General features: G+C 42.1%; 1 protein-coding gene across 1 annotated transcript in view; it reads left to right on the top strand.

The window, feature by feature from the left end:
• The window catches only part of PACS1 (phosphofurin acidic cluster sorting protein 1), a 101,690-nt gene extending 88,832 nt beyond the window's left edge, over nucleotides 1-12,858 (top strand). The window contains exons 18-24 of the mRNA XM_063438260.1: nucleotides 1,554-1,656; nucleotides 1,990-2,032; nucleotides 9,909-9,951; nucleotides 10,082-10,217; nucleotides 10,343-10,539; nucleotides 11,340-11,456; nucleotides 12,196-12,858. Coding sequence (XP_063294330.1) covers nucleotides 1,554-1,656; nucleotides 1,990-2,032; nucleotides 9,909-9,951; nucleotides 10,082-10,217; nucleotides 10,343-10,539; nucleotides 11,340-11,456; nucleotides 12,196-12,311 — 755 coding nt within the window. The 3' untranslated portion in view covers nucleotides 12,312-12,858. The remainder of the gene's footprint in view (nucleotides 1-1,553; nucleotides 1,657-1,989; nucleotides 2,033-9,908; nucleotides 9,952-10,081; nucleotides 10,218-10,342; nucleotides 10,540-11,339; nucleotides 11,457-12,195) is intronic.
• The last annotated feature ends 895 nt before the right edge of the window (nucleotides 12,859-13,753 follow it).

Raw genomic sequence — 13,753 nt, 5'->3', positions numbered from 1 at the left:
CAAACTAAAACAGGGAAAACAATATCCACAATGTACAAACTGATCCAGGAACTACAAAACACAATTGCCCCTAAATTCACAAAACGTTGGTCAGAGGAACTACCACTTGTCTTATCTCAACAACAATGGAGACAAATATTTATAACCACACACAAAGCAACGGTTTCAACACTAAACCAGGAAAGCAATTATAAAAGACTCACCCGTTGGCACCTCACTCCTGAAAAAATTCACAAAATATACTGCACACCCGAGAATGCCTGCTGGAGATGTAACCAACCCCATGCACATCACTCGCACATCTGGTGGCAATGCCCATTAATAGCCAAATTTTGGTAGAGAATACATACTCTAATACAATCAATCACCAAAATACAATTACCATTTACACCAGAACTTTTCTTATTCCTTTTGACCCCACCAGGGCTCAAAAAAACAACTAAATCTTTAATCATACACTTGATAATGGCCGCAGCACAAACAATCCCCAAGAACTGGAAACAAACAAGTCCCCCCTCAGTCAGGGAATGGATTTCAAAAGTTGAAGCGGTTAAACAGTTTGCCACAAACAAGAGGTTTGACAAGAGGTTCGGGACCTTGGAATACATTTCTATTCACACAATCCAATGGAACTAAAGACGCCAACGGAAACTTGCTCTAAAAATAAATTTAATATAGTGTTTAACCTTCCTTTTACACCACTTCACGTGTTTATCTAATGCAACACCCAGTATCTATACTTCCACAAACAATGTTAGTTTACTCCTAAAAAGCCTTTCTCGTTTTGAAACCAACATGTTATGCAAAATGATCTCGAATTCAGTTCACTTGTACTTATCATAGTATTTCTAAACCAGTGATCTGGTATTATGTACCATCATTAATGTACTCTGTATTACTATTTTTTTTTTTTTTAAATCAGTAGAGGCCTGCGTGCCTCAATACATAATGTACATCTGTGGACCTGCAAGTCCCACCCCTGTTTATGCAGTTACGATTTATTCAGTGTATTGAATCTTGAAAAACAATAAAAATATTAAATAATAAAAAAAAAAGTTAGTAGAAGCTGCCACGTGGCTTTTTGCAAACAGCTTCATTTTTGTTTTTCATGAACAAGTTGTGTATATTTTGGATTGATAAATGTATGAATAAAGACAAGGTGTTAGTTTTGGGTTTGCGAAAAAATGTGTCTGGCATGATTGTTTTTTTGCATTATGCTCTGTCAGATGTATTTTTGCACCTTCAGTTCCTGGATTGTCTCTTTAAAGAAACATTGTAGGACATGACACCGTGAAAAGGAGCGAAGTGAACTGCTAATGGCACTAGAATAAAGGCAAAAGTAAATGATCAGTTTTACAAATTTAGAATATTTAGATGGGTTACAAAACTATTAAATAGTATTAGAACTAAGGAATTATCAAAAAAAAATCCTTACATAGTACAGTGCTCATTTAAGTGAGAGCTGTGCAATAATTGAAGGTGTGTTTTTAATGTAAAGAAAAATAACAAATGTTAATTATTAATGATTTGAAATATTTTTTCCCTCCCTTTAGAGCCTTTTGATGTTATTGGCCGCGTCATGCAGTATGTAGGTGGAGCCAGTACCGCTCTCCAGCTACCCATCGCAGAAGCCATGCTGACCTGCAAGCATAAGCTGTGAGGATTCAAAATCCCTTGAATTATTGCAGTGGGGTTGGGGTAAAAGTGTTAGTTAAGAAAGAAAGTAGTGATGAAATAAAAATTAACACTGTGAATAATGATTTGAAGAATAATACGTTCAAAAATCCAATTGGACAGAAATCATGCTAGTTTAGTATTTCTATCTATATATTTTCAAAATATATATATGTTCAACAAGACATTGAGTCAATTTATGAAGGGTGCTATCTGAAAACAAATTATAATATTGGGATAAAATGCTTGCTTTTGTAAATTACCCAGCTAATTAACAGAGATCCTTGCAGAATATGACACTCTCTCCTTTCTTAGTCAGGAGGATGATTCATATCAGAAGTTTATCCCTTTTATTGGCGTGAGTACTGACCTTTTTTCCTATTTCATCTACCTTAATCACCATTCACTTGAAATTCTATCACATTACTGATACCCCTTTCCTCTGCCGGTTTGCCTGTTGACAAATTGAATGTTAGTGCTATTAAGACTATTCAGACTATTCTGGCCTTCTCCTCCAATCTTTCACAAATGATTAGATGCCAGACACCCTAAACAAGAAAGACTGAAATACCTGCTTGCATTCATTTTTTTATGTCAATCGTATTTTATTGAAAGTTTTTCACAGGTATCAATAACAGCACGTAGCTCATAAGTCAAACAAAAATGTGTGCATAACATTTGGCAACAGTGAAACGGCTAACCTGGTCTTGAGTCATTATTAAGGTACATTCTCATGGTACCAGAGTTAGCTAAGTTTTCTTTTACATATTCACTTGACTGCTTCCACCTGGGTTTACCTGGTCACAACTGCGTGCCTCTGTAATTGGTGGTACACGCTCCCGTTTCCCCTAATATTGGCAACGTATTTCCTGTATCCCTACCTCGGGGGCATCCCCATAGTACCCTGAAGCCTTCGTCGTATTGGATCAGTAATGCTCAGTACCTGTGTGGGTACAGCGTGAGGGACTAATTTCCGTGGTTTATGGTGTAATTTTTGGTCATATGCGTCTCCACAGAGAGGGGAATATGGTATTCGCTGCCCCTTGTTATTCCTTTCTTGGTGGGGTGCCTTGTCAGGGCTACCAGCTGTGTCAAATGGTCAGGATTTGTCCGTGGGTTTGTGTCTAAGTGATTGTTAGCTCTTGTGTCTACGTACGTGTTTACTTCTGTTTCAGTTGTGTAGGTCTGCCTAATTGGCATTATTCGATCTTATGTCTTGTGGTCAGGTTTCGATTCTAGTCCTTGAGTGTACTTGGCGTTACCTGTCTGTCTATGTAATGTCTTGTCGGTTTAGGGCCAGCTTCCCTTGGTGCCCTGTGGTGTGGAAAGTTCGTCAGGTAAAGGCTGGGTACGAGGGAAGTGGGGGGGGGGGGAGAGCAGGGTAGGAACAAGTAGGGTCGGGGGGGGGTCAAGAGCCCGGGTGAGGTCTCCTCTGTCTATGCAGTTTCCTTGTCCCGTCTATATGGGGTGTGTTCCGACTAGTCTACGCAGCTCCAGTAGCTACTCTGAGCCCCATGCCTGTCCCGAAAATTTACGCGAACCCCCTGGAGACAAAAAACCTCCAGGGGTACCACTGTAGCGCGCACTTGTCCGAACGTCCCTGCAGGGAGGCCGTCAGTATCTCCATATCATAGATGCTCTCCACCTTGTCTACCCATTGTCTGAAGGAAGGCGTGGACGTGTGTTTCCAGTGCAGGGGAATCAACGCCTTTGCAGCATTTAACAGATGAATGGTGAGGTAGTGTTTATATTTCTGCGTGGGTGTGTGGTGTAAAAGCATCGACATAGGTTGGAAAGGGATGGCGTCTCCAGTAATTTCTCTAATTTTTGTGTTTATCAGCTGCCAGTACGTCACTATACGTGGACAAGACCACCATATGTGTAAGCTCGTTCCCAGGGCTGTGCCACACCTCCAGCAGTCACCCGCACCGGCTCCGCCGAAGTGTATAAGGGTATCCGGTGTTCGATACCATAGTGATAGCAATTTATATCCGGTCTCTTGAATCTTCGAGCTGATCGAGCATTTGTGGGTTAGGCGGACTATCTTGTCCCAGTCTTGGTCCGAGAGTTGTGTGCCTGTTTCCCTTTCCCATTTGCTCTTGTATCCCAGCGGGTAGGTGTCCAGGACCCTTCTCAGGGATTCGTACATGCGCTATACCCCGTGGTCTATATGACTCCTCTTCGTGCATATCCTTTCAAAGTCCGTTAGTTGCCTATGAAGGTGATCTCTACCGGCTAGGCTGGCGACATACGATTGCACCTGGTGGTAACGGAAGTTGTCTAACTGGGTGGGTTGTGTGTCTCCCAACAGGTCGGGTAGTGGCCGGAGCTTTCCCCTCGAGCACCACTGATCCAGATACAGCCAGTCCGTCTGTTGGAAGTTCTTCAGCGCCGCTGGGTGGAGTCCCCCAGCCAGGTTCGGGTTGCATGTAATCGGGGTCAGCGGGTTCGGCGATGTTGTTAACTGATGGGTGTAGCGGACTTTGCACCAGATATTGAGCGTCGCATCCATCATGGGGTTGTCTGTACGTAGCTCTGCGAACGTGGCGCCCCCCAGCCACAGTCTCGAGGGGATCTTACCCCCCGTTTGCTGTAGTTCCATAGCCACCCAACGTTTTGGGCTCGCGTTCACATGCCAGTCCGAGATCCTGTGTAGGTGTGTGGCTCTGTAGTACATGGATGCCGATGGCAACCCCAGGCCCCCGGCTAGTTTGGGTCTCTCCATTGTTAACCTGCGGACGCGCGATGGTCTATGGTTCCAGACGAACCCGCGTATAGCTTTAACTAGTGATTTGAAGAATGATTGTGGGATTGAGATTGGCAGGGTGGCAAAGAGATACAGCAACCGTGGTAACACGTTCATCTTGATCGCATTAATCCGTCCGAACCAGGTGATGTAGTAAGCCGTCCAGCGTTGGAGGTCCGATTGTATTTTCCGGAGGAGGGGTAGAAAATTTAGTTGGTAAGTTTGTGATAGGACTTTCGGCAGCCAGGTACCGAGGTACCGGATCTTCCCCGTGCACCACGAAAAGGTGAATTGGTTACTGAGTCTTTGGGCATCGTCTTCGTTCCTCATTATCGGCATTGCTTCCGACTTGTCAAGGTTCAGCTTCAGATTTGATACTTGACGGAAGCCGTCGAAAGCCTTTAGTAGGTTGGGCACTGAGACCAGGGGTTGTTCCAAGAAGAACAACATCATCGGCGTAGGCCGCTACCCTATGCTCCTCCGTACCCAAGCGAACCCCCGTTATACCCCCGTCCCGTCTGACCGCCTCCAGGAAAGGTTCCAGGGTGAGGGCAAACAGGAGGGGGGACAGGGGACAGCCTTGTCGTGTCCCATTACATATCGGGAAAGGTTTTGTTAGGGCTCCATTTATTTGTATCCGAGCTGTCGGTGTAGTGTACAGGGCCGAAATCCATGCGCGCATATATGTGCCAAAGCCCAGATGTCGCAGCGTTTCTTTCAGGTATACCCAGTCCACTCGATCAAACGCCTTTTCGGCGTCCGTCGAGAGGAGGACGACGTCCTGTTTCCTGGTTTTTGCACTATGGATTATGTTCAGTGCCCGTATGGTGTCATCTCTGGCTTCCCTACCTGGGATGAAGCCCACCTGATCCGGGTGGATCAGGTCCGGCAGCATCCGGGATATCCTCAGTGAGAGGGCCTTCGTGAACAGTTTTAGATCTGCGTTTAGCAGCGAAATTGGCCTGTAGCTGGCACATTTAGTTGGATCCTTCCCTTCCTTGGGGATCACCGTCACTATGGCCGCTAGGGTGTCAGTGGGAAACGCACCTCCATCCCGTAAGGCATTTAGGCTTGCCAGAAGTCTCGGCAGGAGCTCTTCCCGGAATGTCCGTAGGTACGTCAGGGGGAAGCCGTCTGGGCCTGGCGCTCGGTGCGGTTTCGATTGTTTCATTGCGGCCGCTAATTCCTCCAGGGTGAGGGGACTGTCGAGTTCCTCTGCGAGTTCCGGTGTAAGTTTACGGGTGACATGCTGAGCCAGGTAGTCCGTTACTCGTCGGTAATGGGTTTGTGCTGCAGCTCCTTGTTGGGTTCGGGACTGGTTGTACAGGTCCATATAGTAGGTCCTGAAAGTGTCCAGAATGCCTTCTGGCATCCCTGTGGTTCGCCCGTTTTGTGTGCTTATCCTGTGTACGTGTTGGGATCTACGTTTCTCCTGGAGCATCTTTGCCAAGAGTTTGCCACTCTTGTTGGAGTGCTCGTAGAAGAACCTGGCGGATTTCCGCATGGTGTGCAGCAGGCCCTGGGAAAGGAGGTTCGTGAGTGCCCTACGGGCTTCTGTAAGCCGTAGATGTGTGTTGTCGTCTAGCGTGTGCTTGTGTGAATTTTCTAGGTCGGCTATCTGTTTCGTGAGGTCAGTAAGTTTGCGTGCTCTGTCCTTCCTGCGCTGTGTGCTAACGGATATGAAGTGCCCTCGAGCTACACACCTATGGGCTTCCCACAGTGTCAGTGGGAACATGTCTGCGGTATCGTTCTCCACAAAGTAGTTCGTGATAGTCTGTCGGGCAGTGGTACAGGCCTCTAGATCGTCCAGCAGGGACTCATTGAGTCTCCACTGGCGTTCCACGGGTTTGAACAGTGGGGATTTTATTCTCAGCGAGACTGGTGCGTGGTCTGATTGGTGTAGAAGTCCTATTTTGGCCTCTCGGAGAAGAGACAGGCTTTCCTGGGGCATGAATAAGTAGTCTATTCTGCTGTACTGTTTGTGTACCGGAGAATAGTAGGAAAAGTCTTTATCCTCAGGGTGTGCTACTCTCCAACAATCCACTAACCCAGCTTTGGTCAGGGATCTTCGGATCGATCTAAGGCAGTGCGCCGGGACCGTGCTTGCGCCCCGAGAGGAGTCCATTCGTGGATCCAGAGGGACATTGAGGTCTCCAGCCAGCACCAAGAGGCCTTCCCTGAACCTGTCCAGCTTGGTTAGTGTCCTGGCTATGAATGTGTGCTGTCTTCGATTGGGGCTATATATGCAAGCGAAAGTGTGGGGTACTTCCTTTATGGAGCCCTTAAGGAAGATATATCGTCCCCCAGGGTCAGTGAGTGTAGCCTTGTGTTGGAATTGTACCGTATGGGCGAATAGGATTGCCACCCCTGCCTTCTTCACGTCCGGGTGGTTGGCGAAGTAACCCTGTGGAAAGCGCCTATTCTCCAGTTTTGGAGCGTCATTACCTCTGAAATGCAACTTCGAACCTTGGTCAGGAATAGTATTTCGGGGGTACTATAGTAGAAACCTCTCCGAACACAGACCAGTATTTACAGTGTAGGTCAGTTGCGTGGGGTGCGAGGGAGGCCACCTATGGTGTCAGTCGCCTTCTCTTGTAGGTGAAGTCATTAGCGGACTCCTTCAGCTCCCAACCCGCTGGGTGCATCCTCAGTTGGGTCAGAACCCGTTATGTCTCCCTGTCCTAAGTAGCGTGGGGTACCCATTGTGGTCCGAGTCACCCTCCTGGACCCATGTGTCGGTCGTTCTATGTGCTGAGAATAGGTGGAGACATCCACTTTCTCTGGCCTAGTCTGTTCAGTAATGTTCGGGGCCCCTGTAGTCACCAACTCCATGTCTGCATGGGCTAGATCGCCTCCTAAACCTCCCCGCTTCCTGAAGTGGGTACATAACATACTGTAATGGGGGGATCTCAGCGTCTTACTGGGTGGCCTACTTGTGGGACTAGTAAACCATAACAATATCAAAACCTGGTAAAACATGGACATAACATTTAATTGTGTGGGCATAAAATCCCTCCTTCCCGCGTTATCTACACATTTCCCCGGAGACGCAGTCGTTCCGCACCGCGTCCAACTCCGCACCCGCCAGAGAAGGATCTGCGGCCGGAGCTGAGTCGGCCGCATGTGTGTCCCGGGCGCGTGGCCAGGTCCCCCTGCCCCTCCAGTGCATTCATTTTTTATGTGCACTATTGCGTTAAAAAAAAAATATTATTCCTTTTTTGGAAAACCACATTTTTGATCACACACAAAATTATTATATTCTTCCTTCACATCTCATTATTTTGGGAGTTGTACTAAAGAGGACTTGTGAAGAGAATGAAGTTAGGTTAGTTAAGGTCAAGGGACGAAGCAGAGAATTAAAGGGTTACTCTATCTACTATAACCACTTCTGCTTTTTGAGGTGGTCAGCTTGAAACACGACATAACTAGAGTAATTTGCACTTGTCTAGCGGGGGCTAGGCAGCCCACAATTCTGTTTTGAATTGTGTCTTCCTAATGTCAATTCTATGCATATTTTATGTTTGTCCTCCGCATGCACTGCATTCTACCGATAGATGTTCATTGCTTCTCCCTTGCAGGCTCTGGGGGGGAAAGTTTGTTTCTACCCTCCCTCCCTCCTTGACTGCAGTCTCTTCCCTATTTCATTCGCTAATTTTTTCCCATCCCCATTCCTCTTTTTCCCATCCCCAATGCCAGCCCAGTGTAAGCATGTGCTTATAAATTGTCCCATCAAAGGCTTCTCTATGAGAACCCTTTTATTGGACCTCTGCGTGGCTCCAGTGAAGACACAAGAGGGAGTGTCGAGCAGCACTGGGAGCGCTTGGCTTGGCTCTGGATTAAGGTAAGTAGGATCTTAGTTTAACCCCTTAAGGATGGCGGGTGTTCTATGCCATCCTTGAAGGGGTGACTCTAAACACCAGCGGGTGGCATAGAATGTCTCCGCCGTCCTATTCACTTACACGATCCTCGCCGTTCCCCCGACGGCGATCGTTTTTCCTCCCGGTCTAGGGGGACTGCTCTGAAAGAACTGAGAGGCAGTCTCCCTGCTGCTGGAAAATAAAAATGTTAAAAAAAAAAAAAAAAATATATATATATATATATATATAGATAGATATAATGTCATATGAAGTGTATTTTTGTATTAATATAAAAATACACTTAGAATTAAATTCCATACGTATATATATATATGTATATATCACACACAAACGGCACTTTCATTGACTATATCATTGTTGTGATACGTTTTACTGTTTTGAAACACTCATATTTATGTTTAGCAAAGTCTCCCGAATATAAAAGTACCCCCCATGTACTGGTTTTAAAGTGTTTTTGAAAGTTACAGGGCCAAATATAAGGCTTGCCCATTTCATTTTTTTTCATTGAATTTTGCCAAATTGGTTATGTTGCCTTTGAGACCGTGTGGTAGCACAGGAATAAGAATTACCCCCATGATGGCATACCATTTGTATTTGCCATTTGGAAAAGTAGACAACCCAAGGTATTGCAAATGGGTTATGTCCAGTCTTTTTTAGTAGCCACTTAGTCACAAACACTGCCAAAGTTAGCATTTATATTCGTTTTTTGCATTTTTCACACACAAACAAATATAAATGCTAACTTTGGCCAGTGTTTGTGACTAAGTGGCTACTAAAAAAGACTGGACATACCCCACATTGAATACCCTGGGTTGTGTACTTTTGCAAATGGTATGCTATCATGGGATAATTCTAATTTCTGGGCTACGATACAGTGTCAAAGGCAACATAATCAGTCTGGCAAATTTCAATGTGTATGAACTGAAAAATGAACGTTGCTATATTTGACACGTTGCTATAACTTTCCAAAACACCATATAACCTGTACATGAGAGTACTGTTGTACTCAGGAAACATTGCTTAATACAAATATGTGCATTTTATTGTACTAAAAATCTAACAGTATTATGACATTCACAGTTAAAATGCCACTCAGAACTAGTACAATTTGGGGGGGAGGGGGGGACCAATAGGGCATTATTCAAAGAAGTGAAAAAGGGTTGGAGTAACATTTAAAGTCTATGGGGAGAAAAGGTAGAGATATGTTAGGAAGTAAGAAAAATGAAGGGAGTGAGATGTTCTTGTATGCAACTGTAAAGAATAAAAATATAGAGTAATAGCTGCAAGCCAGTATGTTGGCATGATTTTTGGGAATAATAGAATATAAGGACCGCCTGTTACAAATATTGGAGTAGATAATGTTTTTCCTTTTTTTTTGTTACTGTTCCCAATTAAAGCGCACTTTGGATAGTGGGCTTGTCTTATTTTATATTTTTAATTGGGATGCATATAGGTATTTTCACAGCCATTTTTTATTTTTTTTATCCTGACTTTTTATGACTGAAAGACTATCCCTGGTACTTTCTGACTAAATATACCTCCTTTTGACAAACTGGATTTTTCTTTCCTTTCCCTCCTCTCACTGGCCCCTCCCTCCTGTCCCCTTGCAGGTTTTGAAAGTCGGATTGGTGGAGACGTCCCCCCCAAACACTGGTATGTGAGGAAAGAACACCACTCCCCAAACTGAACCAACCCACTGAACCTTGCATATATTCTGCATTTATGTCATCCCTCTATCATTGTCCTTCATTTATTTATTTATTTTTGTAAATTATTTTTAAAGATGCAGAGGATTCTGCTTCCCTCGCTCTTGGTCTTCCTTCTACTTCTCCCCCTTCCTCTTCTGGGCTCCCTAGAGATGGCTCTGCAACACCTCCATCATCACCATCACTGGGTACTGGCCCTCAGGGAAATACTGGGTGAGAGTGATCATGTATTATGCATACAGCTGAACTGACTGACTTAAGGGAAGAGAAAATGGAGAGGCAAATTTATACTGAATAGTGCCATTTTAACACCTTATCATTCAATTCTTGTTTCTCAGTCCTACCTCTGATGCACTAGGTCTACAGGTTGATTATTGGCTGAGTTGTGACAGACGTAGAGAAAGAGAAGGAGGTGGGAAGAACACCCTTCGGAGTATCTTTCGCTCTGTGGTTGTATCACGTCTTCCAGGGCCAGACACCCCACCTGGGAGTATGAGCTTAAGCATAGTGACTACAGAGCCACGAAACAAGAAAGGTTAGTTACCAAGCAAAACGTTTTTATTTTTTTTATTTCTGCAACATCTTTGCAAAACCAATGATATTATTACGTCTCAAGCAGTGGAAGTTAGTGCATGATTGTAAGTTAAATCACAAATCTCCTGTAGTTGTAGGACAACTTCTGAGTCTTTCAGCTTCTGATGGTTGACAAACCAGTTTTTGCCTGGCTCATGGGTGCTGAACAATGGCATTACCTAACCTTATTTATGATCCATTTTTTGGTTGGTTAAAATTAAAGTTTATTTTTGTTTTTGTTTTTTTATTTATTGTTACCATTAATATACAAAAAAGGCCACATTCCTAAATATTTTTTTTATCTGGCAAATACAAGGATTTTTATTTATTTTTCTTAATTATTTGTAACCAAATGCTAATTATTGACCTCTGGGAAAAAAAAAAAAGTAATAATACATTTTGGATTGTGCTACCAACTCCTAAGTAAACCCTGTGAAATTACCCATTGCCTATATTTAAACCAACAATGACTGAAGCTTTGATTTGTAGAAGGTGTAGGTGAACCTATTGGTATTGAATAGCAAATATCAGGGATGTTTCTAAATAATTTGCTTTTAAAATGTAGTAAATGTGCTGTGTACTTACCCTACCTAAAAGTAAAACAAAATAAAACTTGAAAAAGGCGTAATATCATAGCGTTGTGTCACTTAACATTGTCCTTGAGTATTAGGAGTAAAGATCCTTTTTTAATTTACGAATCATAGTATGGAATGGGTGAAAAAGTAACTGTTATTGATTTACAGTTGTTTTTTTCTCTTATAGTGCCACTTTTCCTGAGTAAAAAGCCAAAAGAAAAAGAGACTGATGCGAAAAGTCAAATAATCGAAGGAATAACAAGGCTAATCTGTTCGGCTAGACAGCAACAAACCATGCTGAGAGGTAATAGTGGGTTTGCAAGTATAATACAAATGGATAGATAGGTAGGAATGAGAGGAATTGTTGACAAAAATCGCAAGTAAAGTGTATTTGTAGGTGTGGCAAAAGGAATAAAAAAAAAAAGTTTTTAGAATAGTGAAAGGAGAAAGTCAGAGGAAAAATTAAATAAGGGCAATTACCCAGAGTCCGACAGTTTACTGAACAATAAGTCACGGTTAAAATAATAACTGAGTTTTAAAATGGCAGGGTTAAAACAAAAATCTCCAATTTAGTGAGTTGGAGATTATGTCCAAAATCTATTTTTGTTTAAATTTGCAATTTGCTTGTCAGATTACCACAAAACTAGCTTATTTACACTTTTTATAGCTTTATAAAGTACAAAAATATTTTTTATCGAATTTAAGCCAAATCCTGTTTCTTCTCACTTTTCCATTTTGTTTGTCATTGTGCTTTACCAATTACTCATTCTCTATTCCATTCCCATTTTCATTGATTGTCTTCAGCATCTTCTTTCATGAACATCATAGTCTCCCAACCTTCCTTATATTTAATAATCCACATTTTTTTTAATGCTTCATTTTATACTTAATTTCTCTTTTTTTTTTTCTTTTGTGGAATATTTACACTGCATGTCATAATTTCCCTCATTTATTTTTTCCATTCATCACACAGTTTCTGCACTTCATCCCCTCCTTAATTTGACCTGTTTCCTTACTTGTCTTTTTTTATTTTTTTTCCTCAGTCACAGTTGATGGACGTCTTTTTGGGGACGTGAAATTCTTCCAGGTTGCGTCCCAGTGGCCAACTCATGTCAAACATTTTCCAGTCGGCATATTCAGCTCAACGGGGAAACCTTGATACACTCAACATATGTACATCATATACATGCAATTATATATCCATTTATTATATTTTTGGATCACTTACAGATACATTCTGAGATTGGAAGAACACAAATATTGTAACTTATTATACACTGTTACTCAAACATGCACAGTTCTTTACAACTATAACAGTGTTGTACAATATTACTCATACATAATTCAGAGCAATACACACTGTTGCTCCTATTAAGTACTGTTACACTTTTTTTTTTTGTGTGGTTCATATGCACACCTACCACACACAGTATAACACATGTAAAATTCTGTTACATTCATATGAATATCCATATCTACACATATCATAAATACCTATTACATGTTGTATTGTATAATTTTATATTTATAGTGCCAATTGTGTACACTGCACAAAGTTATAATACAGTACATAATGCATATATGGATGTGATATAATACAATGGTAGGTATCCGTACAAACATAGTGTGTGTATTAACATACAATAAGTGGGAGATCCTAACGCGCTTAATTGTAAAGTTCAATGTTAACTAAAAAATTGTGACATTCTGTTCATATATATATATATGTATATATATATATACACACACACACACACACATACACACACAAAGACTCCTCACAAGGTTACATGGACTTCTCATTATATAAATTTACATTATATGCATTTCAGAATCTTATATGTATAGTGCCAACCATGTAGACAGCACACAAGTTAAATATAGTCTATACAAGATGCTGACAGTAACATGAGCACAAGGATCATTTAATATAATGTAGCCCGAAAAGGTGTACAGTCTAACAATTATCATACAGTGTTATGCAACGTAACACTCCTATTTTCTCAAATATTAGTCATATTGCTGTAAACCTACACAAAGTACTAGTGATGATTAACCTTTGGCACTGTCCATGATGCTCAGGCTACCGAATGGCCATAATATCTTTTTGCACCGTACAACATTTGATAGCAGCTGAAGTGCCAACAATAACCAATCACCGCAATATAACCATAACACACAGCACAAACATTGTTACATAATTACAAATTGTTACAAACCCCTGTCAAACTGAACTACACAAATACTCCAACTATGTGCTGTAACATGATCCATTGTGAGTCTCAAGCGCCTTACTTTTACCCTTATGTAATAATGTACACTCCGTGGTCCTGTATTTACACACTGCCGTTCTGAATCTTTAGTCATATCTTTACCGTGTTTTACTAATGAGCTATCCCTGACACCACCACCCCCCCTTCCTGCCAATATCATAACATAAAGTAGTTGTGAAGCACAATTATGACAAGGCTAAGATGAGATGTGTCCTTCTGTTCATGGTCATCCAGTCCAGTGTCTGTCATTTTCCCTTCCTCGTTTTGCCTGGTGTTGCACAATATGTATATAATTTGCTTCTTGCTTCTTTTTATGTTTTGTATTGTT

The sequence above is a fragment of the Pelobates fuscus genome, chromosome 12 (assembly GCF_036172605.1).
Source record: "Pelobates fuscus isolate aPelFus1 chromosome 12, aPelFus1.pri, whole genome shotgun sequence".
Classification (NCBI taxonomy): Eukaryota; Metazoa; Chordata; class Amphibia; order Anura; family Pelobatidae; genus Pelobates; species Pelobates fuscus.
The sequence above is the reverse complement of the archived record's forward strand: the minus strand, read 5'-3'. Positions and strand labels throughout refer to the sequence as shown.